The sequence below is a fragment of the Eleutherodactylus coqui genome, chromosome 6 (assembly GCF_035609145.1).
Source record: "Eleutherodactylus coqui strain aEleCoq1 chromosome 6, aEleCoq1.hap1, whole genome shotgun sequence".
Classification (NCBI taxonomy): domain Eukaryota; kingdom Metazoa; phylum Chordata; class Amphibia; order Anura; family Eleutherodactylidae; genus Eleutherodactylus; species Eleutherodactylus coqui.
In genome coordinates this window covers 218,914,639-218,938,126 of record NC_089842.1, presented here as the reverse complement: position 1 = coordinate 218,938,126, position 23,488 = coordinate 218,914,639, and the positions used below count along the sequence as shown (strand labels likewise).

At 44.5% G+C, this 23,488-nt stretch overlaps 1 protein-coding gene across 1 annotated transcript in view; it reads right to left on the bottom strand.

The window, feature by feature from the left end:
• Positions 1 to 10,132: 10,132 nt before the first annotated feature.
• Positions 10,133 to 23,488, bottom strand: part of SEMA4A (semaphorin 4A) — a 30,421-nt gene continuing 17,065 nt past the window's right edge. Inside the window, exons 4-15 of the mRNA XM_066608779.1 lie at positions 23,335 to 23,394; positions 22,773 to 22,871; positions 22,279 to 22,390; positions 22,034 to 22,150; positions 21,762 to 21,901; positions 21,326 to 21,498; positions 16,238 to 16,388; positions 15,973 to 16,162; positions 15,771 to 15,892; positions 12,172 to 12,335; positions 11,981 to 12,096; positions 10,133 to 11,371 (exon numbers count right to left, since the gene is read on the bottom strand). Of these exons, the coding sequence (XP_066464876.1) occupies positions 10,728 to 11,371; positions 11,981 to 12,096; positions 12,172 to 12,335; positions 15,771 to 15,892; positions 15,973 to 16,162; positions 16,238 to 16,388; positions 21,326 to 21,498; positions 21,762 to 21,901; positions 22,034 to 22,150; positions 22,279 to 22,390; positions 22,773 to 22,871; positions 23,335 to 23,394 (2,088 nt within the window). The 3' untranslated portion in view covers positions 10,133 to 10,727. The remainder of the gene's footprint in view (positions 11,372 to 11,980; positions 12,097 to 12,171; positions 12,336 to 15,770; positions 15,893 to 15,972; positions 16,163 to 16,237; positions 16,389 to 21,325; positions 21,499 to 21,761; positions 21,902 to 22,033; positions 22,151 to 22,278; positions 22,391 to 22,772; positions 22,872 to 23,334; positions 23,395 to 23,488) is intronic.

Sequence of the window (23,488 nt, the reverse complement as noted above, 5' to 3'; positions counted from 1 at the left end):
AGGAATTATTACTGTTTGTTCAAAAGACTGATTCATGAGTTGTATGTATAAAGTATATAGAAGTTGTTCAGGCTGTCATAGAAATAGATATTTATTAAAAATATTTGTTTGCTGCAGTAGAAAGCTAATAGGGTCACTCTGGGCAGAGATTGATAAAGCTGACATATAGAAACTGGTTTCATCCATTTTTATGGACGGATGAAGAAGAGTACCACAAGACCCAGGACTGCGATTTTGTTTTTTTGTTTTAATTTATCATGGACTGAACTATTTGCGATCAAGGTTATTTTGGACTGAATGAATTCATGAACTGAGTTATATCTGGCAGGAGATTGGAACTTTGCAAGTGTGATTTTAATTTTTATCTTCTCTAAGTGCCAGCTGTATCTCTCCATAGCTGTGACTATTCAACTGAGCCTGAAGAACTGACAAGTGTTTAAAACAGTGCCTAACTGCCAGTTGGCGACTAGTCAAAGGAGGGCTAAGCATTATAGCTCCTCCCTGGAGACCTGAGATGACCAATGGTGTGCAAAGGGCATGTGGAAGAGTGGAATCTACAAGGAACAAGGGGCTCTATAGTCACCTGTGAATACCTTAGATCCATGGGTATGATGAATGGAGGAGATTGACTGACACCAGACTAACCAGGGAAAGTAGTAAGGACACAATAATTGCTCTGCTTCCCTGCATTAGAGACCCTGTATATTTGGGATGTAATGAAAAACAACGGAAGGAAGACCTCAAGATAAAGAGACATTTGTATTCCATATATGACTGTTTTGTTGTTTTATTTTTATATATTTATTTTTCATTTTTGCTTTTGTTTTTGTTTTTTTCTCGAGCCCAGATTTGACAGGATTGGTTTTGTGTTGCTAGCAAATGAAATTCTAGGGTGTAATAAATTTGATATTAGATTATCTGATTGTTTATGCAATGTATCATTGTTATGAAAAACATGCAGCATTTGAGAGAAACATTTAGAAGTTACCAATCATTTAATAACAGAGTTATAAAATGTCAAAAAGGTATGTTCAAACTTTTAGTTGGAAGGTGATTTTATGTATTATAATCACATTCTTGATCCCATTATGTAATCCTGTTTTAGTTATAAAAGGGTTGGGTTCAGACACCCTGTTACCTGTGCCATCTCACAAGGACCTACACATCAGTTCAAAGAGGCAATGGTGAGTCTGGTAAACAGCGCTGGGTAACATCAGGATGTCAGCACGCTATTGCTAGGTTTGTGCAAGGATTGTGCCATTTGCACCTGCCAGAACGTTGGAAAAACTGTTAAGGTTGCACTTAAATTTTTCTCTAAAATATTTCTCTTATACCTGTTTCAGTGACCAATAGCTGCTGTTTTGACATTTTATGTAGAAAATATTGCAGCAGATTCATAAACATGTTTTCAGTTCTATTCCAGATCTATTATCATTACAAAATACTCATAACCTGCAACCAGGAGATGGAAGGCCTTTACCAACTTTAATTACTTCTGTAAAGGAACAAAAGAAAATATTTTACTTCCCTTCCTGTATTATTGGCAAGATTTCAATTGTGTCTAGTGAGCATGCATTAGATAAAGAATGCGCTAACAAAATCATTATGTATCATGAGATCATATCTAGAGTGACAAAATCTGTTAGAAGGTTGGGTATGCTGTCATGCCCCTTTGGTCGCTAAAGCGTTCTATTAGGAATTTATTAATGTTGAAGCTTATTCTTGGTGTTTATTTCCTAATACTGTGTTATTAGTTTATATTGCAGATGCGGTCATACATGGAATACTGATTAAGCTTCCAGGTGTTTATGCAGTATGTGGTAGTAAAGCTTACAGGTGGATCCCACTTGGAGCTGGAGGTACATGTACCCTAGCAAAATTGGAGCAGGCCACCTGGGTTTGGACTAGTGATGACTTTCCCTATCAGCATGTTCCATCACATATGTTACGTTCCAGAACACAAGGTACACTTTGCACATACACATTGGGCCTGGAAGGCTGGAGCAGTTCTGGGAGGACCAATAGGTATGATATTTAACTCATTAAGGAACACTCACATGATAGAGGCTTTGAGAGATGCTTTTGATAACATCACTGATACACTATTTGACATACTCGGTGTTCAAAATGAATATACTAAACAATTAATCCTAGTCACCAATCAACATACAGTAGTTCTAGACTATCTCATCGCCTCACAAGGAGGGCTATGCCAGGTAGTGGGCCCCTCCTGTTGTCATTACATAGATCCAGCAGGGACATTACGGATCACTCATGATTTGGAACAAGCGAGAAGGATAAAAGAGTCGTATCGTAAAGCTATCTCTGACGATGAGACTAAATGGCCCGAATGGTTATCTTACCTAAACCCTGTAAACTGGTTTAAGGGGTTGGGTGGCATGATTTCTGGAGTAGTGGGCCTATTCTTACAAGGAGTGTTGTGTGTTGTAGTACTCGTAATTGTCATCAAGCTTGTAATGGTAGTCATCAAGAAAATTCTGGGAACTAATTGTAAATGTTTTTCAGGAAAATCCGCTAAGAAATCCCCTGGTGTGCTAAACACTGAAACTCATCTCATGACAGTGTTGACAACTGATAAGACACCTTGTACCTTGTGTGGAAAACCTACTCTGCAAAAGTTTGATAATTGCATGTACTGCGGATATGACAGCGTGATCTAAAGGATCCTAACCCTCAAAGAACAATAACCTTTCAAAGGACTCATGCATTTTATGGACTTTCAATTATACCATGAACATTTCATTATATGGACTTCCATTGGACTCATTTATTCTCATTTACTCTTACCTAATCAACGCTTTTGGATGCTGTGCAATGGGATGTGATAACCCCTTCCTACTGTTGTGCCTTACAGAGACTAGCAGGGAAAGAAGAGACCTGACCCAGTGGGGGTGGGGTAGAGGAGTGGGAGGAAGATCTCCACACATCCTCGGGGCGGGTCTCTCTAGGAAGGGCTAGTGAGTGTAGCAAAGATAGCAGGTCTGCTTTGTTTTAAATCTTCTAGCCTAGGGTGCATCCTCCTATTCCATTATAAAGATATTTTAGGAGGGAAATTGTAAAAGATATAGTTTGGTTCATGACATTGGTTCACTCTGAAAATCCCTTTAAGGCCTTCAGAGAAGAACACACTGGCCTGGTCATGAACTGTGTGCTGATTTAGCAGGTCACGTACACATAGTGATTAATACAAGGATGTTTGTGCTGGAAACTATCTTTATTATGGAACCAGGATGCATTGAGCTTGTGGGGTGCGTAGGGGTTATCCTTTCATTGTGTGATTTCTCAACATCTGCAAATTCCAATGTTTCTATGTCAAATGTGATATTTCGAGCTTGGGAAAGTCATTAATTTGCCAATAACGTATACGCCCATATGTCTTACCTATATCTTATTTGAATATGCCTTCCCTCATCTATATGTTGATTACGCCTTTCCTGTGTACTCAATAAAAGTTGGGTGCCTGGCTCACCAGGCATTCTCACTGCCATTAACTACATTCGGATGTCGTGTCTGAATTCTGGTTAAGGGTCAAGTCACTAGTGACTCTTATATTCAATTTTACCTGATCTAGGTGTACTTCTTTAGAATTTCTTTAACATAATCCTATCCTGTGTGATACTGTATGCTGAGCCGTGTATCTAATCCTATCCCGTGTGATACTGCCTGCTGAGCTGTGTATCTAATCCTATCCTGTGTGATACTGTCTGCTGAGCCGTGTATCTAATCCTATCCTGTGTGATACTGTCTGCTGAGCTGTGTATCTAATTGTGTCCTGTGTGATACTGTCGGCTGAACTGTGTATCTAATCCTTTCCTGTGTGATGCTGTCTGCTGAGCCGTGTATCTAATCCTATCCTGTGTGATACTCTCCTCTGAACCTAGCATGTGTGATACTTTCTGCTTAGCTGTGCATATAATGCTATGTTTTGTGATACTGCCTACTTAGTTGTGCATCTAATCCTACCCTGTGTGATACTGACTAGTAAGCTGTTCCTATCCTGTGAGGTACCGTATACTGAGTTGTGTATCTAATCCTAGCCTGTGTGATACTGTCTGCTGAGCTGTATATGTAATCCTATTCTGTGTGATACTGTCTGGTGAGCCATGTATCTAATTCTATCCTGTGTGATACAGCCTGCTGAGCCGTGTATCTAATCCTATCCTGTGTGATACTATCTGCTGAGCCGTGTATCTAATCCTATCCTGTGTGATACTGTCTGCTGAGCCGTGTATCTAATCCTATCCTGTGTGATACTGTCTGCTGAGCTGTGTATATTATCCTATCCTGTGTGATACTGTCTGCTGAGCCGTGTATCTAATCCAGTCCTCTGTGATACTGTCTGCTGAGCTGTGTATCTAATCCTATCCTGTGTGATACTGTCTGCTGAGCCGTGTATCTAATCCAGTCCTGTGTGATACTGTCTGCTGAGCCGTGTATCTAATCCTATCCTGTGTGATACTGTCTGCTGAGCCGTGTATCTAATCCAGTCCTGTGTGATACTGTCTGCTGAGAGGTGTATCTAATCCTATCCTGTGTGATACTGTCTGGTGAGCTGTGTATCTAATCCTATCCTGTGTGATACTGTCTGCTGAGCCGTGTATCTAATCCGATCCTGTGTGATACTGTCTGCTGAGCCGTGTATCTAATCCTATTCAGTGTGATACTGTCTGCTGAGCTGTGTATCTAATCCGATCCTGTGTGATACTGTCTGCTGAGCCGTGTATCTAATCCTATTCAGTGTGATGCTGTCTGCTGAGCTGTGTATCTAATCCTATCCCCTGTGATACTGTCTGGTGAGCCGTGTATCTAATCCGATCCTGTGTGATACTGTCTGCTGAGCCGTGTATCTAATCCGATCCTGTGTGATACTGTCTGCTGAGCCGTGTATCTAATCCGATCCTGTGTGATACTGTCTGCTGAGCCGTGTATATAATCCTATTCAGTGTGATACTGTCTGCTGAGCCGTGTATCTAATCCTATCCTGTGTGATACTGTCTGCTGAGCTGTGTATCTAATCCTATCCTGTGTGATGGTGTCTGGTGAGCCGTGTATCTACACCTATCCTGTGTGATACTGCCTGCTGAGCCGTGTATCTAATCCTATCCTGTGTGATACTGTCTGCTGAGCTGTGTATCTAATCCTGCCCTGTGTGATACCGACTGCTGCGCTGTGTATCTACTCCTATCCTGTGGGATGCTGTCTGCTGAGCTGTGTATCTAATCCTGCCCTGTGTGATACCGTCTGCTGCGCCGTGTATCTAATCCTATCCTGTGTGATACTGTCTGCTGAGGTGTGTATCTAATCCTGCCCTGTGTGATACCGACTGCTGCGCTGTGTATCTACTCCTATCCTGTGGGATGCTGTCTGCTGAGCTGTTCATCTCATCCTGTCTTGGGTGATACCCCGTGTATATGCTGGTACTTACTGTTCTTGCTGTACTGTTGTGCACTTTTTACTTTTCTACTAGTATCGCCATCTACTGGTGATTGCTGAGAATTCACTCAACTGAAAAGCAACCAGCAGTATCTGGAACCAGTTTTCCCACACAATCCGCAGCATGCATCGCAGTATACATCACTATGGGCGGGCTCACATGAATGGGTCAGATTCTGCTTACAGATATCCTCAGTGAAAGACCAGCAAGTGATCACGGAAATGATTTGCAAATGGTCACATATGTGCACGGTTTCCTGCACGAATCTACACGTATGGTCAGCGTATCGCTCGCACAGAAGAAAGCTTGCAAACAGCAAGAACATCAGCACATTGCCCAGACGATAATATACTCTCCCTTCCAATTCTGACTTTTGTATCTGGACTCCTAGGAAGTTGCGAGTGAATCCGCGCCCACACGCAATGTTCGCATCCATAGAAATCAATAGAGCACCTATGCACGAAATCCATGCTCAAGTAGAGCACACTGCGATTTTTTTTCTGCATGCGGCAATTGCAATTCCTACCCGCACGTCTGAGTGAACCAGCAAAAGTCCATGCTTTTCAATGGCCGCGTATCATCCACAGACGGGCAATCGTGGAATTCGTGGTGCAAATCCGGTTATGTGTGATCGGCCTGTGTGTCAGAGGGCACAGAGGGATGTTCTGCAGATCTTTAGAGGTCCGTGGTGTAATACTCTGTCTGATCTTACCCTGGATGAGAGTGAATAAGCCCCTTCCATACTTCTTGACTCTTTGCTCCACTTGTCTGTTTAGTTCAGAATTAGGATGAGGATACCAAATTGTGTGACCATTTACTTGTTAATGAAGTCTAAAGGGAGAATCATTTACCTAGGAGCTGGATTCTCAAAGACATTACAACTCCAAGAACCGGAACCGGGCAGGCCTGCTGAATAAAACGCATCTAAACTTATTGAGGTGTGGGGCCTAGAACACCCCAAACGGTGTATCCACATACCTAGTTATAATTTATGTGCCATATTTGTTATCACTGAATAGATAAAATCATGACCGGATTATGCCAGGCATATATTCCCGATCTGAGGATCTTCTGCAGAGATATGGCCAAAATGGGGAATTTTAAGTTTTTTCACAGTTACGTACACATTTACCCCACCCTTCTCTGAATGACCTCAGAGAGGGTGGGAAGAGGTGTGTTCTGGGGAAACGTTAACAACTAGGGCATCAGAGAGACCCAGTGGCCAGACCTTCAGAGATACGCTACGGCGTAAGGAATTTCTCGTTTGTTCCAGTGACTCTGCCCAATCAGAACCTTGGGCCGAACATCCAAAATCTGGTATAATTCTTTTATTTCCTCCTTGTTTTATTTTAAGTACTGTCTGTTGTGTATGCCGAAAAACCTTATCTCCACTGTAGCAGCTTTTTCTGTATATTTTCATATATACATGTATATATATATATTTGCACTGCTAGTCTTCTGTAGAATAAATCTGCAATTTATTAGTCCAACTTTGTCCATTTTAAAATGAACCATAACTTTGCAGATTGTGTTAAAAATTCATAGTCCGAGTTCCAGCTTACCTGAGGAAACAAAAGCTGGTGGTGGCAGCGGTAGCGTGTGGGTATTCTAGAGTGCTGGAGCCGTTACACCAGATCAGGTGGGGATTTGAAATTTCTTTCTGCATGCATGCAGAAGCCTGGAAAAGCTGTGTACAAATCCGTCTGTATTCGAACGACTCTGCGCTTTCAATTCAGCTAGAGTGATCAATCGAGGGTCTGCCGTGACCAGTGAGAGCGCTCGGAATAGTCGATCCGTGACAAATCAGTGATAGAGGCAGGATCCATCGGGGTCTCCCATCTCTCCTCTACACTTACCGTGACAATGTCCACCCTGTTCAGCCTATTACCCCCCCCCCCCCATATTTATCCAGAGGAAGGCAAAAACTAATTTTCCTCATTTAGGAGAAAAAAATTCCTCCTGACTCCATTCTGGTAATCAGAATAATCCTCGGATCACCAAGCTTCCTGAGTAATCGGTGATATAACATGTAATATTGTATTCCTCAAGTAAGATGTCCAGGCCCCTCTTCAACTTTTTTTATCAAGTTCCTCATCACCATGTTCAATAGTCTCACTGCTCTTACAGTAAATCTAGATGTAGAGGACACCCCCTTGTTACAGTCCATAGTATAAATAGATGATGGGAGAGACCTCTGTATTGACCCCTGATATATCTGTACATAGTTATTAGAGCGCCCCCTTGTTACAGTCCTGGGTATAAATAGCTGATGGGAGAGATCTCTGTACTGACCCCTGATATAGCTTTACATAGTTATTAGAGCACCCTCTTGTTACAGTCCTGGGTATAATAGATGATAAGGGAATATCTCTGTACTGTCCCCTGAAATATTATATAGTTATTAGAGCGCCCCTTGTTACAGTCCTGGGTATAAATAGATCATGGGAAAGATCTCTGTACCGACCCCTGATATATTTATACATAGTTATTACAGTGCCCAATACTGCCCTCTTTGGAACCCCGCTAGTAACAGTGACCCCTCCAATACTGACCCCTGTGGTACCCTACTATTAACAGTGACCCTTCAAGTACTGTCCCCTGTGGTATCCCACTAGTAACGATGACCTTTCCAATACTGCTTCCTGTGGTACTCCACTAGTAATGGCGATCCCTCCAGTACTGCCCCCTGTAGTATCCCACTAGTAACTGTGACCCAATCGGAGTATGTACCGTTTATAACTCCCCTTTGCTTTCTATCACTGACCAGTTACTTACCCACTTGCACACATTCTCGCCCAGACCAAGCATTCTCATTTTATATACCAACCTTTTATGCGGCACAGCATCAAACACTTTGGAGAAGTCCAGATGCACAAGATCCAATGACTCTTCCCGGTTGAGTCCAGAACTTACCTCCTCGTAGAAGCTGATCAGGTTGGTGTGACAGGAGCGATCTCTCATAAACCCATGCTGATATGGAGTTATACAGCCATTTTCCTTCAGGTACTCCAGGATAGCATCTCTTAGAAACCCTTCTAATATTTTACCCACAATAGAAGTCAGACTTACCGACCTGTAGTCTCCAGGTACACTTTTTGAATATCAGCACCACATTGGCTTTGCGCCAATCCAATAGAACAGGCCCCGTTACTATAGATCCCTTAAATATAAGAAACAAGAGTCTCTGTATCACATTACTTAATTCCCTTAGACTCCGGGGGTGTATGCCAGCCGCGGATTCTCTATGTTAATTTTTTTTAAGGACGGCTCTTCACTTCTTCCTGGGTAAAAGCCCATTTACACGGGATGATTATCATTAGTTGTTCAAATCCCCACGCTCCTGCTGGAGTTTGAACGATAGTCGTTCCGTGTAAATACATGCAGAAATCTGAATGACTGCTGCTTACAGTGAATGGAGGCGGGCGGAGGGAAAGTGCTCCCCAGCTGCTCTGCCTCCATGCTGGCTATGCTCTGAGTAATGCCAGCAATACTGGCTCCTGTGTAACAGTACAGGAGCGAGCTTCACTGGGACGTGCTGTCGGGCATCGTTTGCTTGACAGCTTGTCCTGTGTAAATGGGGCGTTAGACTGATAACATTTAGTGGAGAGTTTATCACTCTGCATCTCATCTGACATTTCATTTCTCTCTGTGAATACATGGGAGAAAAAAAATATTTTATACACTTGTTTTCTCCTCATCAGCCTCTACACTTTTTCCTACATTATTTATTAAAGGGCCAGCACTTTCAGTATTAATTTTTTTTTTATTAGTTATATAGTTGAAGAACTGTTTGGGGTTAGTTTTACTCTCTTCGGCAATAATTCTCTCTGTCTCCATCTTTGCAGCTTTTATCAAATTTTTACATTATTTTTTTTTTCCTTATAGATTTTTAGTGCTTCTGCGCTGCCTTTTTGTTTTAGTAAGTTTAAATGCTAGCGACCCTGCTTACATGATCTTTTTGTATTGTGGATGACCGCAGTGGCTCGCTGTAGGTCATGCGCATTGCAGATTTTTTATTTAATGTTTGTATTTTCCGCGCCATCGTTAGGGAATGACGTGGGAACACGGACCTGTTCATAATGTCAATTGTGGATGGGCTGCGAGTCGGATGGCTTCCATTGACTTCAATGGAAGCTGTCCCTCCAGAGCCCGCACACAAAAATAGAACATGCTGCGATTTTTTTTTCCAGCTCGTTTCTGCATGTGTGAAGGAAAAAGCGATTTTCCATTGCATGTTCTGAACGGTACTTGCTGCGGATCCTCCGTGTGGACGCCGACTGCAGTTTCCACAGCAAAAATCTGTTCATGTGCAGCTGGCCCAACCCTGTTATTCCTGTAAGGTACGAACCAATCACAGTAAGTAATTAGGATGTTTTTAAATGTTTCCCCTTTATTGACCATACTCTTATTTTTGAGGACATTGTCCCAGTCCATAAGTTTAAGGGCGTCACTGAGCTGATAGAACTTGGCCTTCCTAAAGTTTAGTGTTTTCGTAGCTCCCCTATAAACTCTTTCTTGAAGGACAAGTGGAAATGTATTATATTATGGTCACTATTTCCCAGGCGCCCCCCAATCTGCACCCCTGCTATAACTAACCAACAGACCTGACAGAATAAGTCCACAATGGCAGTTCCCCTAGTCGGGTCCTGTACAAGTTAGGTAATTAATGATGACAAGTTTTTAGTGGTTTTGTCTTTTATTACAAAGGCCCCTTCCCCTCTGGCAGTGATTTATCATGCACACGGCGCCCCCTATAATACTGATACGGTACTGCAACAACAACAGATATGGGGATGCCCCCATATATCACCAGCTGGACACACGGACACATACGTGCTCACACACACGGACACATTTGCACATTCACACTCAGCTTTGGTCACACATACACCGTTGCACTTGTGCATCATCGCGGTGACGGATGATAACCCGACTCCTACAGAACAGGTGTAGGACTGCGGGACGCACCTGATGTTCGGCAGTGATCAAATCGTCTCTATGTACAAGTGGGTTCACATTATACAGGGGGGGTAACAGTCGGCTCTTTTACCCAGGGGCCATCGTGGCTTATGGTTCAGTAAGTCTTGTTTGGTCCCGCGAGGTGGCGCCGTGGAAGTGGTTCTCTCGGTCGGAGAGGTAGATTGCCGCCATAGTCACAAAAATCAGGCGACCAGAAGATCCATAATGAACCCCCGAAAATGGCAGTCTGTCCGTTCATACAGAGCATGGCAGCGCTGAGGACGTGACAGGAAGTGGCACATGCCATGGCAGCTCAGACATCGGAGGTTGCGTCTGCTCCTCCCCCATTGGGCGTCAGGTTGACGCTGTTGTTGTCTACGTCCATTGTGCCGCCAGCTCTGCAGGGTACGCAGCACGGTTTGGTAATGTCGCGGCCATATTGGCAGAAGCCGTTGAGCGGCGTCTTCTCTTGCTGCTTGGCACCAGACAGTTTCTCAGACTCAGGCGTGCTGCAGCCCTGAATCTTACTCTTCGCCTTAATTTGGTCCCGGCAGGTGTAAAGCGCCAAACACACGCATCCACAAAGCGTCAGCGTCAGCAGCACCGTCACCGCCACGAACGGCTTGTAGTAATCGTGTTCATTGCTGCTGAAAGAAACGCCGTTCTCAAAGGCCATGTTACTGTCTCTGTTGAAGGCGTCTCGATGGCTGATGCCGATTCCACTGGGGTCCTTGATCCAGTACTGCGCTGCCTTGTACCGAAAACTGTTCTCATCGGCCCAACACTCGTACAGACCCAGCGTGTCACCCTTCACTATGACAACCAGACTGCCGGCTGGGGTGACCACCGGCTTGTCCAGAGACTGTCCAAAACGTTTCCAGCTGTAGGTGGCCAGAGACGAAACCTGGGGGCACTGTAGCTCAATAATGGAGTCATAGGGGGCGCTGTAGTTAGCAACTGGAAAAGAGAAATAAGAAAAACTCTTACATCACTGAGAATACAACCTATGCATTCATTAGAGAGCAGCAGTGACATCACTGAGAATACAAAATATCCACCCACTAGAGAGGAGCGGTGACATCACTGAGAATACAAAATATTCACCCACTAGAGAGGAGCGGTGACATCACTGAGAATGCTGCCTATCCATTCACTAGAGAGCAGCAGTGACATCACTGAGAATACAAAATATCCACCCACTAAAGAGGAGCGGTGACATCAATGAGAATACAAAATATCCACCCACTAAAGAGGAGCGGTGACATCAATGAGAATACAAAATATCCAACCACTACAGAAGAGCGGTGACATCACTGAGGATGACGCCTATCCATTCACTAGAAAGCAGCGGTGACATCACTGAGAATACAAAATATCCACTCACTAGAGAGCAGCGGTGACAACACTGAAAATGAAGGCTATCAATTCACTAAAGAGCAGCGGTGACAATACTGAGAGTGCAGCCTATCAATTTACTAAAGAGCAGCGGTGATATAACTGAGAATGCCGCCCATCCATTCACAAGAAAGCAGCGGTGACATCACCCAGTATCTACGCTCCACTCACCTCTTATTGGCGGGTTGTCTGTGGTCTGCCCAGGTCGAGGACTTCTTCCCATCGCTGTGGGGTTGAGACAAGTGGTGTTGGGATTTCCTTCCTCGATGTCCTGCAGCCAGGCGACACTATGGGGAATGGAGACCTCTTAGTCTAGACGGTGTGTTCTGCGGTTTTCGGGACTTGTAGTGGGCACCACTTACCGGTTCTCCTGGGATGATGAAACGACTTGGCACCCCTGGTTCATGATGTTCCAGGCACAGTACGGGTCTCTTGCCAGTATGCACTCGAAGCAGGTCCTGTAGACGCTGCAGTTGGCCATTGGGACTTGTAGGATGCCATCTCTGGAGCCCACGTATAATATTCTCTGCAAGAGCGTATACATAAAAGTATATTGTGATTGTTCTCAGTAAGAGAAACCAAGTAATCTTGTAGATATGATACCTTTTAATGGCTACCAAAAATACATGATGTTAATGCAAGCTTTCCAACCTCTCAGGGTCCTTCCTCAGGCATAATGGAACACATCTAAAGACGCATTTAATAAATACACATGATCACATGGGAGGGGCACAAATTTGGTGAACTTAATTTGCACTAGATAAATACCAGACACAGAGGGTGAGAGTTGCCATAAGCAAAATTAACCCTTTGGTATTAATTCTAAATAAAATATAAAACCTTTATTATAATGTAGACGGACAAACACATATTTAAAAACCCAGTCTGCAAGGGTCAGGCCATAAAAATGTCAGTATCAATTCTGCTCCTATATAATATAATAGTTTGGTAACTGAAGTAATCTATGGAGGATGGCCAGTTCTATATTCTTAGTGCAGATAAACTTTCTGCCTGACTATCAAAGACTGATATCTAAAAATTAGCTGCATAACTCCTAATAGTAAAGCCCCCACACACCCCCTGGGTGCTCTCCTTAAGGACACCCCTCTTGTCCTCCTTCAGACCTTTCATATTCTCCACTTATGCAAGAACCCCAATCCGAGGTTCATTCCATTCTTGATGGAATATGGCCATAAATGTATACTTCCAAATTTATACTTCCAGGTGGTGTGTGGAGACACCTGGTGGGGTGAGTGGGTTGGGGGATGGCATCGTCTCTCCCATAAGAGAGCACCCAGAAGGGATGCTATTGCCAATCATTGTTTTACAGACTTGGTTAAAACTCATACATTGATTTGAAAGAAAGCTGCCACCCAGTAGGTGGCGCTGCAGAGGTATTGTTCCATCTTCCTTGTTTGCAGGTCTGAAGGAGAGATTTGACATTCTTTGTCACTGGACTAATTATTTACTGTTATGGTCATCCCTCCCTGATATTTATCTAAGTGCTATTAATCCCAACATGTCTGTGCCCTCTTACCCTGTCTCTGGTATTTTTCTTGTTCGTGCCCTCCCATGTGATCATGTGTAGTTATTAAATACGTCTTTAGATTTGTTCCATTATGGCTGAGGAAGAACCCTGAGAGGTTCGAAAGCTCGCTATAACATCATGAATTTTTGTTAGCCATTAAAAGGTTTCATATCTACAAGATTACTTGGTTTATCTGACTGAGAACAACCACAATTTTTTCCACTGGCTAACATGCTACCACACCCCTTTTTTCATTTTACATAAAGCATGGGAAAGATCTTGGCTGATAACAGAGAACAATTGTTCTACAACCCCAGTTCCAAAATACTTGGTGCACTGTGTAATATGCAATAAATATTAAGTAAAAAATTAATGATGTGGAGATCTCATCTCATTGTATTTTATCCACAGTAGAACATATCAGAGGTGGAGGGGACATTTTTACGTTTCATTTATAACTCATTTAGTAATTGATGGCAGCAGCACATCTCACAACAGTTGGACGGGCCGTGTCTACCATTGTGTAGCATTCCCTCTTCTGGAAGTGAGGAGAATAATTGCTGGAGTTGTGGGAGAGGAATGCTGTCCCATTCTTCTCTGATGTAGGTGTTAGTGGAAGGTCCGGATTGCAGGTGGCCGGTTCACCCTGGACTCTTCTTCTGTGAAAACATGCTGCTGTGATGGATGCAGGAGGTGGTGGAAGGTCCGGACTGCAGGTGGCTGGTTCACCCTGGACTCTTCTTCTGTGAAGCCATGCTGCTGTGATGGAAGGTCCGGACTGCAGGTGGCTGGTTCACCCTGGACTCTTCTTCTGTGAAGCCATGCTGCTGTGATGGAAGGTCCGGACTGCAGGTGGCTGGTTCACCCTGGACTCTTCTTCTGTGAAGCCATGCTGCTGTGATGGATGCAGTATGTGGTGGAAGGTCCGGACTGCAGGCGTCTGGTTCACCCCGGACTCTTCTTCTGTAAGCCATGCTATTGTGGTGGATGCAGTATGTGGTTTAGCATGGTCTTACTGGAATATACAAGGTTTTCCCTGAAAGAGACGACGTCTGGATGGAGTATATGTTGTTCTACAACCTCTACATACTGTCAGCTTTGGTAGTGTAATCTGCCCATGCCATAGGCACTGATGCCACCAGAGATGCAGGACTGTACGCTGATAACAAGTTGGATGGTCCCTCTCCCCTTGAGTCCGCAGGAGACGGTGTCCATGGGTTCAATAAAGAATGTCACATTTTGCTTCATCTGACCACAGAACAGTCTTCCATCTTGCCTCAGTCCATTATAAATGAGCTTTGGCCCTGCGTTTCTGGATTGTGATGATATATGCCGTCTTACCTGCATGATACAGCTGTAGGCTGGATTCAGACGAACATATATCGGCTGGGTTTTCACGCCGAGCCGATATACGTCGTCTCTCTCTGCAGTGGGGGAGCCGGGAAGAGCCAGGAACAGTGCTCTGAGCTCCCGCCCCCTCTCCGCCCCTCTGCACTATTTTCAATGGGGAGAGGCGGGATGGGGGGTGGGGCTAATTTGCTAAACTTAGCCCCACCCTCACCCCTCCTCCTTTCATTGCAAATAGTGCGGAGAGGGGGCGGGAGCAGGAGCTCAGTTCCTGCTCCTGGCTCTTTCATCCTCCCCCCCTGCACATGAGGACACCGTATATTGTCTCGGCGTGAAAACCGAGCCGACATACGTTCATGTGAATCCACCCGTAACTTGTATTTGTGGACTATACGGTGAACTGTGTTCACAGACAATGATTTCTGGAAGTATTCCTGAGGCCTGCAGTGATTGGCATTACAGAATCATGCCTGTATATAATGCAGCGCCGCCTGAGGACCCGTAGATCCCCAATATCCAATACTGACTGTCGGCCTTGTTCCTTGTGCACATGACTTTCTCCAGATCCTGTGAACCTCCTAATCATGCTATGGGCTGTAGATGGAAAGGAGGAAAGGGGGAAGGAATCAAAGTTTTCACAATTCTACATTGAGGAATATTTTTCTGACATTATTCCACAATTTCAGCTGCAGTTTTTCACAGATTGGTGACCTCCGACCATCTTTGCTTCTAAGAGACTCGGCCTCTCTAACATGCTCTTTATATACTAAGACAAATTGACCCTCCAGCTGCTCTTCATTAGTACCACTTACTTTTCCAGCCTTTTGTTACTCCTGCCCCAACTTTTGTGAGATGTGTTGCTGCTGTTAATTTCTAAATGAGTTAATTTCTTAAAATGAAATTGAGAAATGCCCCCTCCCCCCTCTGATATGTTATATTGGGAATTACGTACGGTTAGATGAGATTTACAAATCCTTGTATTCTTCTTTTTCTTTACATTTTACACAGCAGCCCAACTTTCCAACTTTCTGAGACTTGGGGATGTATGCAGCCAGTGCGATTATTATATGAAGGACAACATCTCACCTTGTTGGGTTCCAGTAGAAGAGTCTCAATGGCCTCAGATACCGACAGAAGCTTCAGCTCCTCGATGATATGGCATGCGGTGCCCCCTTTGACCAGGACGGCCTTATGTACTGAGCCCTTATCTGCAAAATGGAGAGAACGTATAAATGAAGACGCCAAACTCAATTACACCAGCAGAGGGCAGGAGCACGCCGGCAATTACCTGTGCCCAGGTACATGACCGTGTAAGAGTCTCCTGAGAGGCCCCGGACCGAATCGATGGCGATCTGCGTGTAGCTGACAGTTTGCTGGATTAGCAATGGGCGCCGGCCAACTGGCAAGACCTTCTCATCCATTAGGAAGTGATCCTTCATGAAGTTGAGGTCTGTGTCGGAGAACTTTCCTGATGAGCACTAGACAGGGGGTCACAGAGGTTAGTCTCCCAGCAGAGTATTACAGCCAGGGATGTGTGGGGTGTGAGTACTCACGCTTCCGGGCCGCGGGCTGGACACAGGTCCTGTATATCGGGTCCACTTTGAACTCTCCTTGTTCTGCTCCTTGTAGTTCCCATTGAACACAGCCTCAATGTCCTTCAGCTGGAAGGAGCAGACAGCGGAGCTGCTGGATCCACCAACCTGCCTGCAAGAGAGTCACATGATCAAAGAAGGCCTGTAGACTTGGGTTGTATCACACCAGATAGGCTTAGATACACAGCTCGGCAGACAGTAAAACACATGACGGGATTAGATACACTTCTCAGCAGACAGTATCACACATAGTTGGATTAGCTACACTGATCAGTGGACAGTATCACACAGGATAGGATTAGATACACGGATCAGCAGACAGTATCACACGGGATAGGATTAGATATACGGCTCAGCAGACAGTATAATATAGGGGAAGGAATAGATACACGGCTCAGCAGACAGCATCACATATTATGGGATTAGATACACTGATTAGCAGACTGTATCACACAGGATGGGATTGGATACACAGCTCAGCATGCAGTATCACACAGGATAGGATTAGATACACAGCTCAGCATGCAGTATCACACAGAATAGGGTTAGATACACGGCTCAGCAGATAGCATCACACAGGGCAGGATTAGGAACACGGCTCTGCAGACAGTATCGTACAGTATAGGATTAGATACACAGCTCAGCAGATGGTATCACACAGGATAGGATTAGATACACGGCTCAGCAGACAGTATCACACAGGATAGGATTAGATACACAGCTCAGCAGACAGTATCACACAGGATAGAATTAGATACACGGCTCAGCAGACAGTATCACACAGGATAGGATTAGATACACGGCTCAGCAGACAGTATCACACAGGATAGGATTAGATACAGTTTCACACAGGATAGAATTAGATACATGAATCCACAGACAGCATCACACAGGATAGGATTAGATACACAGCTCAGCAGACAGTATCACACTAGATAGGATTAGATACAGTAGACGGTATCATACAGCATAGAATTAGATACACAGCTCAGCAGACAGTATCACACAGGCTAGGATAAGATACACGGCTTAGTAGCCAGTATCACACAGGATTGGATTAGATACACGGCTCAGCGTAAAGTATCACACAGGATAGGATTAGATACATGGATCAACGGAGAATATCACACATGGCAGGATTAGATACACAGCGCAGCATACAGTATCACACAGGATAGGATTAGATACACAGCTCAGCAGTCAGTATCACACAGGATAGGATTAGATACACGGCTCAGCAGACAGTATCACACTGGATAGGATTAGATACACTGCTCAGTAGACAGTATCACACACTATTTGATTAGATACACAGCTGAGCAGGCAATATCACACACGATAGGATTAGATACAAAGCTCAGCACACAGTATCGCACAGGATAGGATTAGATACACGGGTTAGCATACAGTATCACACTAGATAGGATTAGATACATGGCTCAGCAGACAGTATCACTCAGGATAGGATTAGATACACAGCACAGCAGACAGTATTACACAGAATAGGATTAGATACAGTAGACGGTATCATACAGCATAGGATTAGATACACAGCTCAGCAGACAGTATCACACAGGCTAGGATTAGATACACGGCTTAGTAGCCAGTATCACACAGGATTGGATTAGATACACCTCTCAGCAGACAGTATCACACAGGATAGGGTTAGATAAACGGCTCTGCAGACAATATCACACAGGATAGGATTAGATACACGGCTCAGCAGACAGTATCACACAGGATAGGATTAGATACACAGTTCAGCAGACAGTATCACACAGGATAGGATTAGATACACGGCTCAGCAGACAGTATCACACAAGATAGGATTAGATACAGAGCTCAGCAGGCAGTATCACACAGGATAGGATTAGATACAAAGCTCAGACAGTATCACACCGTATAGGATTAGATACAGCAGACAGTATTACAGAGGATAGGATTAGATACACGGCTCAGCGTAAAGTATCACACAGGATAGGATTAGATACATGGATCAACAGACAATATCACACATGGCAGGATTAGATACACAGCTCAGCAGACAGTATCACACAGGATAGGATTAGATACACAGCTCAACATACAGTATCACACAGGATAGGATTAGATACACGGCTCAGCAGACAGTATCGCACAGGATAGGATTAGATACACGGCTCAGCAGACAGTATCACACAGGATAGGATTAGATACACAGCTCAGACAGTATCACACAGGATAGGATTAGATACACAGCTCAGCAGACAGTATCACACAGGATAGGATTAGATACACAGCTCAACATACAGTATCACACAGGATAGGATTAGATACACGGCTCAGCAGATGGTATCAGACAGGATAGGATTAGATACACAGCTCAGCAGACAGTATCGCACAGGAGAGGATTAGATACACAGCTCAGCAGACAAAATCACACAGCATAAGATTAGATACACCTCTCAGCAGACGGTATCACACAGGAGAGGATTAGATACACGGCTCAGCAGACAGTATCACACAGAATAGCATTAGATACACGCCTCAGCAGACAGTATCACACAGGATAGGATTAGATACACAGCTCAGCAGACAGTATCACACAGGATAGGATTAGATACACGGCTCAGCAATCAGTATCACACAGCATAGGATTAGATACACTGCTCAGCAGACAGTATCACACAGGATAGGATTAGATACGCAGCTCAGTATACGGTATCACACAGTATAGGATTAGATACACAGCTCAGCAGACAGTATCACACAGGAGAGGATTAGATACACGACTCAGCAATCAGTATAACACAGCATAGGATTAGATACACGGCTAAGCAGACAGTATCACACAGGATAGGATTAGATACACGGCTCAGCGTAAAGTATCACACAGGATAGGATTAGATACACAGCTCAGCAGACAGTATCACACAGTAGAGGATTAGATACACGACTCAGCAATCAGTATAACACAGCATAGGATTAGATACACGGCTAAGCAGACAGTATCACACAGGATAGGATTAGATACACGGCTAAGCAGACAGTATCACACAGGATAGCATTAAATACACTGTTGAGCAGACAGTATCGCACAGGATAGGATTAGATACACGGGTTAGCATACAGTATCACACTAGATAGGATTAGATACATGGCTCAGCAGACAGTATCACTCAGGATAGGATTAGATACACAGCACAGCAGACAGTATTACACAGAATAGGATTAGATACAGTAGACGGTATCATACAGCATAGGATTAGATACACAGCTCAGCAGACAGTATCACACAGGCTAGGATTAGATACACGGCTTAGTAGCCAGTATCACACAGGATTGGATTGGATACACCTCTCAGCAGACAGTATCACACAGGATAGGGTTAGATAAACGGCTCTGCAGACAGTATCACACAGGATAGGATTAGATACACGGCTCAGCAGACAGTATCATACAGGATAGGATTAGATACACAGCTCAGACAGTATCACACCATATAGGATTAGATACACGGCTCAGCGTAAAGTATCACACAGGATAGGATTAGATACATGGATCAACAGACAATATCACACATGGCAGGATTAGATACAAAGCTCTGCAGACAGTATCACAACGGATAGGATTAGATACACAGCTCAACATACAGTATCACACAGGATAGGATTAGATACACGGCTCAGCAGACAGTATCACACAGGATAGGATTAGATACACGGCTCAACATACAGTATCACAGAGGATAGGATTAGAGAGAGTATCACAACGGATAGGATTAGATACACGGCTCAGCAGACAGTATCACACAGGATAGGATTAAATATACGGCTCAGCAGACAAAATCACACAGCATAAGATTAGATACACCTCTCAGCAGACGGTATCACACAGGAGAGGATTAGATACACGGCTCAGCAGACAGTATCACACAGGATAGGATTAGATACACGGCTCAGCAGGCAGTATCACACGGGATAGGATTAGATACACGGCTCAGCAGACAGTATCACACAGGATAGGATTAGATACACGGCTCAGCAGACAGTATCACACAGGATAGGATTAGATACACGGTTTAGCAATCAGTATCACACGGGATAGGATTAGATACACGGCTCAGCAGACAGTATCACACAGGATTGGATTAGATACGCAGCTCAGTATACGGTATCACACAGGATAGGGTTAGATACACGGCCCAGCAGGCAGTATCATACAGGATAGGATTAGATAAACAGCTTAGTAGACAGTATCACACAGGATAGGATTAGATATACGACTCAGCAATCAGTATAACACAGGATAGGATTAGATACACGGCTAAGCAGGCAGTATCACACAGGGTAGGATTAGATACACGGCTAAGCAGGCAGTATCACACAGGATAGCATTAGATACACGCCTCAGCAGGCAGTATCACACAGGATAGCATTAGATACACGGCTCAGCAGGCAGTATTACACAGGATAGGATTAGATACAGTACACAGTATCACACAGGATGGGATTAGATACAGTAGACAGTATCACACAGGATAGGATAGGATACACGGCTCAGCAATCAGTATCACACAGCATAGGATTAGATACACTGCTCAGCAAACAGTATCACACAGGATAGGATTAGATACGCAGCTCAGTATACGGTATCACACAGGATAGGATTAGATACACGGCTCAGCAGGCAGTATCACACAGGATAGGATTAGATACAGCACACAGTATCACACAGGATGGGATTAGATACAGCAGACAGTATCACACAGGGTAGGATTAGATACAGCAGACAGTATCACACAGGGTAGGATTAGATACACGGCTCAGCAGACAGTATCACACAGGGTAGGATTAGATACACAGCTCAGCAGACAGTATCACACAGGATAGGAATAGATACGCAGCTCAGCAGACAGTATCACCCATGGTATGCTTGGATATACTAGCTGTGCAACCAACTATGTACTAAGATGGACACATATTTCCATAGATTGGCTGCATTGCCTGGAAGTAAAAATGGCCGCCAAGACTATAACTAATACAATAGTGCCCGCTATGTGGCACTCACCACTGGGACCTGAACACTCCAAAGAACACGGTATTTTGCGGGTCACCCGGATCAAGTAGCGCCACATGACGGATAACATTGAAGGGGAAGTTGTCCATGTGGTTGCAGACGAGTTGAGCTTTCAGGAAAGTCGTCCATTTCTTCTGTAGGACTTTGTCTCCGCCGACGTCGTCCTGGAATAAGAATGGAAGAGGAGTGATGCCTAAGTGTGGAGTCACTGTCCGTCAGAGCTGCCACCACTGATGCCCACCAGCTCCGGAGACATGAAGGGTCTCACATGAGAGCTGGTGGTGAGACTTCTAGTGATCAGATCACCTACGGATTGCCCATGGATGTTTGAGTACCCCTTTAAGAGCTCTGGGCACACGGGTTTCCTCTGCGCCCACCCACCACCTTAAATATAAATAGCACCGCTAAACCCAGTACTGATAATCACCTTGCACACCCGGGCCACCCTGGACACCGTCACCTTGTCGAAGAAGTCAAACTCTTTCCCGGTCTCCTCGAAGAAAAAGTAGACTCTGCCAGCCGAGTCTGAGGCTTGGAGGTAGAAGGACCCCGCAAACGAGGCGTCCGCTGCCAGAAAGAGGAAGAGACAATGAATGGGTGGGAGAACACAGCCTCAAACTGCCACCTACAGGACAGTCTGTGCAGCCCCACATACACACCCAGTGGGCTTAGAGTTTCCCCCTAGATAGGATATCTTACAGTGCAGCCAGCCTAGGGAGGCATCGGTCTTGAGGGATGGCCGGGCGCCCAGGCTCCTCAGGATTATGGGCTCGTTACCCATGAAGTTGTTCATGGTCCCAGTATACAGCTCGCCATCTGGTGGAGAAAAGACCATGAATACAGCGATGTCCAGATATGAGCCGCAAAGTGTGGAAAGAAGAAATATGGCGCTCACCCAGCTTTCCCATAGCCCTTAATGCAGTGTAACAGCAGCTGATACTTACCCACCATGACACCAGTGTGCGTGTGCTGGGGATCGAAGGGCGACTGCCCTTTCCCGTCTACCGTTACCGTCTCGTTCTTGTGACTGAGCATCAAAGAAAAGGTTTTCAGGTCCTGGAATGAAGAAACAGATTGTAAACTCTTGGGTACAATGACCTCCATAGATTGTAAGCTCTTCAGGCCACTGTAGATGCGAGGTCAGATGCTTCTTTCACGTTGCTGATTAATCGCGACACTATAAGGATTGGTTACATCTTCATGCGGTGACTGAGCCGTAATTTACTGATTACCCGCCTTCCAGGCTAATTATAGAAGCCGCATAATGTGTCGACACTGACTCCGTAATCAGCATATATTATACGTGTGTCAGGAGGAGCTGTTCTCCTCTGTTATCAGTCACTTTACAGGCTGCCAATACGAGGTCCCAGAGAGTAGCCCCTTCCTAATGCTGGTTAGTGCCCTCTAGGGTTTGGCATAGTAGTGTTGTCGATCTCACCACATAGATGCAGTTTGGACTGAAGGCGTTGGTTCCGCAGGCGTACAGGTGGGTGTCATTCATATGGAGCAGAATACGGATGAAGTTTAGACATTCGGCCTGAGAAATACAGAAAAGAGTGGTCAGGATGTCCAATACTAATAATATGACCTCTAGATGGCGATGTTGTGTCATAAATTGTAATTTACTATTATTATAACCTCTAGATGGCGATGTTGTGTCATAAATTGTAATCTACTATTATTATAACCTCTAGGTGTCGCTGTCATGTCTGAAAGCCTAATTTCCTACTGTCATCCCTAGATGTTACTATTGTGTCCTAAATACTTATTTAATATTGACTTCTAGGTGTCGCTGTTTCTATGATGACCACTAGGTGTCACTGTTGTGTCAGACATCCATATAAGCCTCACAGAGAGAAAGGTCCAGTGCCACATATAGCACTCTCGCATTACTAATTATAGGGAGGGGGTTCACGGTGTGACCCTATAAATGCCCATTCCACATCCTATGTAAACATACATATACAGAAGGCGACATGGCCCTCAGCTTCGCCACTCACCGGCTTCCGTGCCTTGGACTTACAGTTTTCTATTTGATCAGGTTTGGATGCCCAGGAAATCTGAAACAATAGAAAGTGAAGTTGTGGTGATGCCGTATAGACACTCGGGCAGAGACATAGGGGCAATGTGTACTCTCTGGTTTGCGCCAGAACT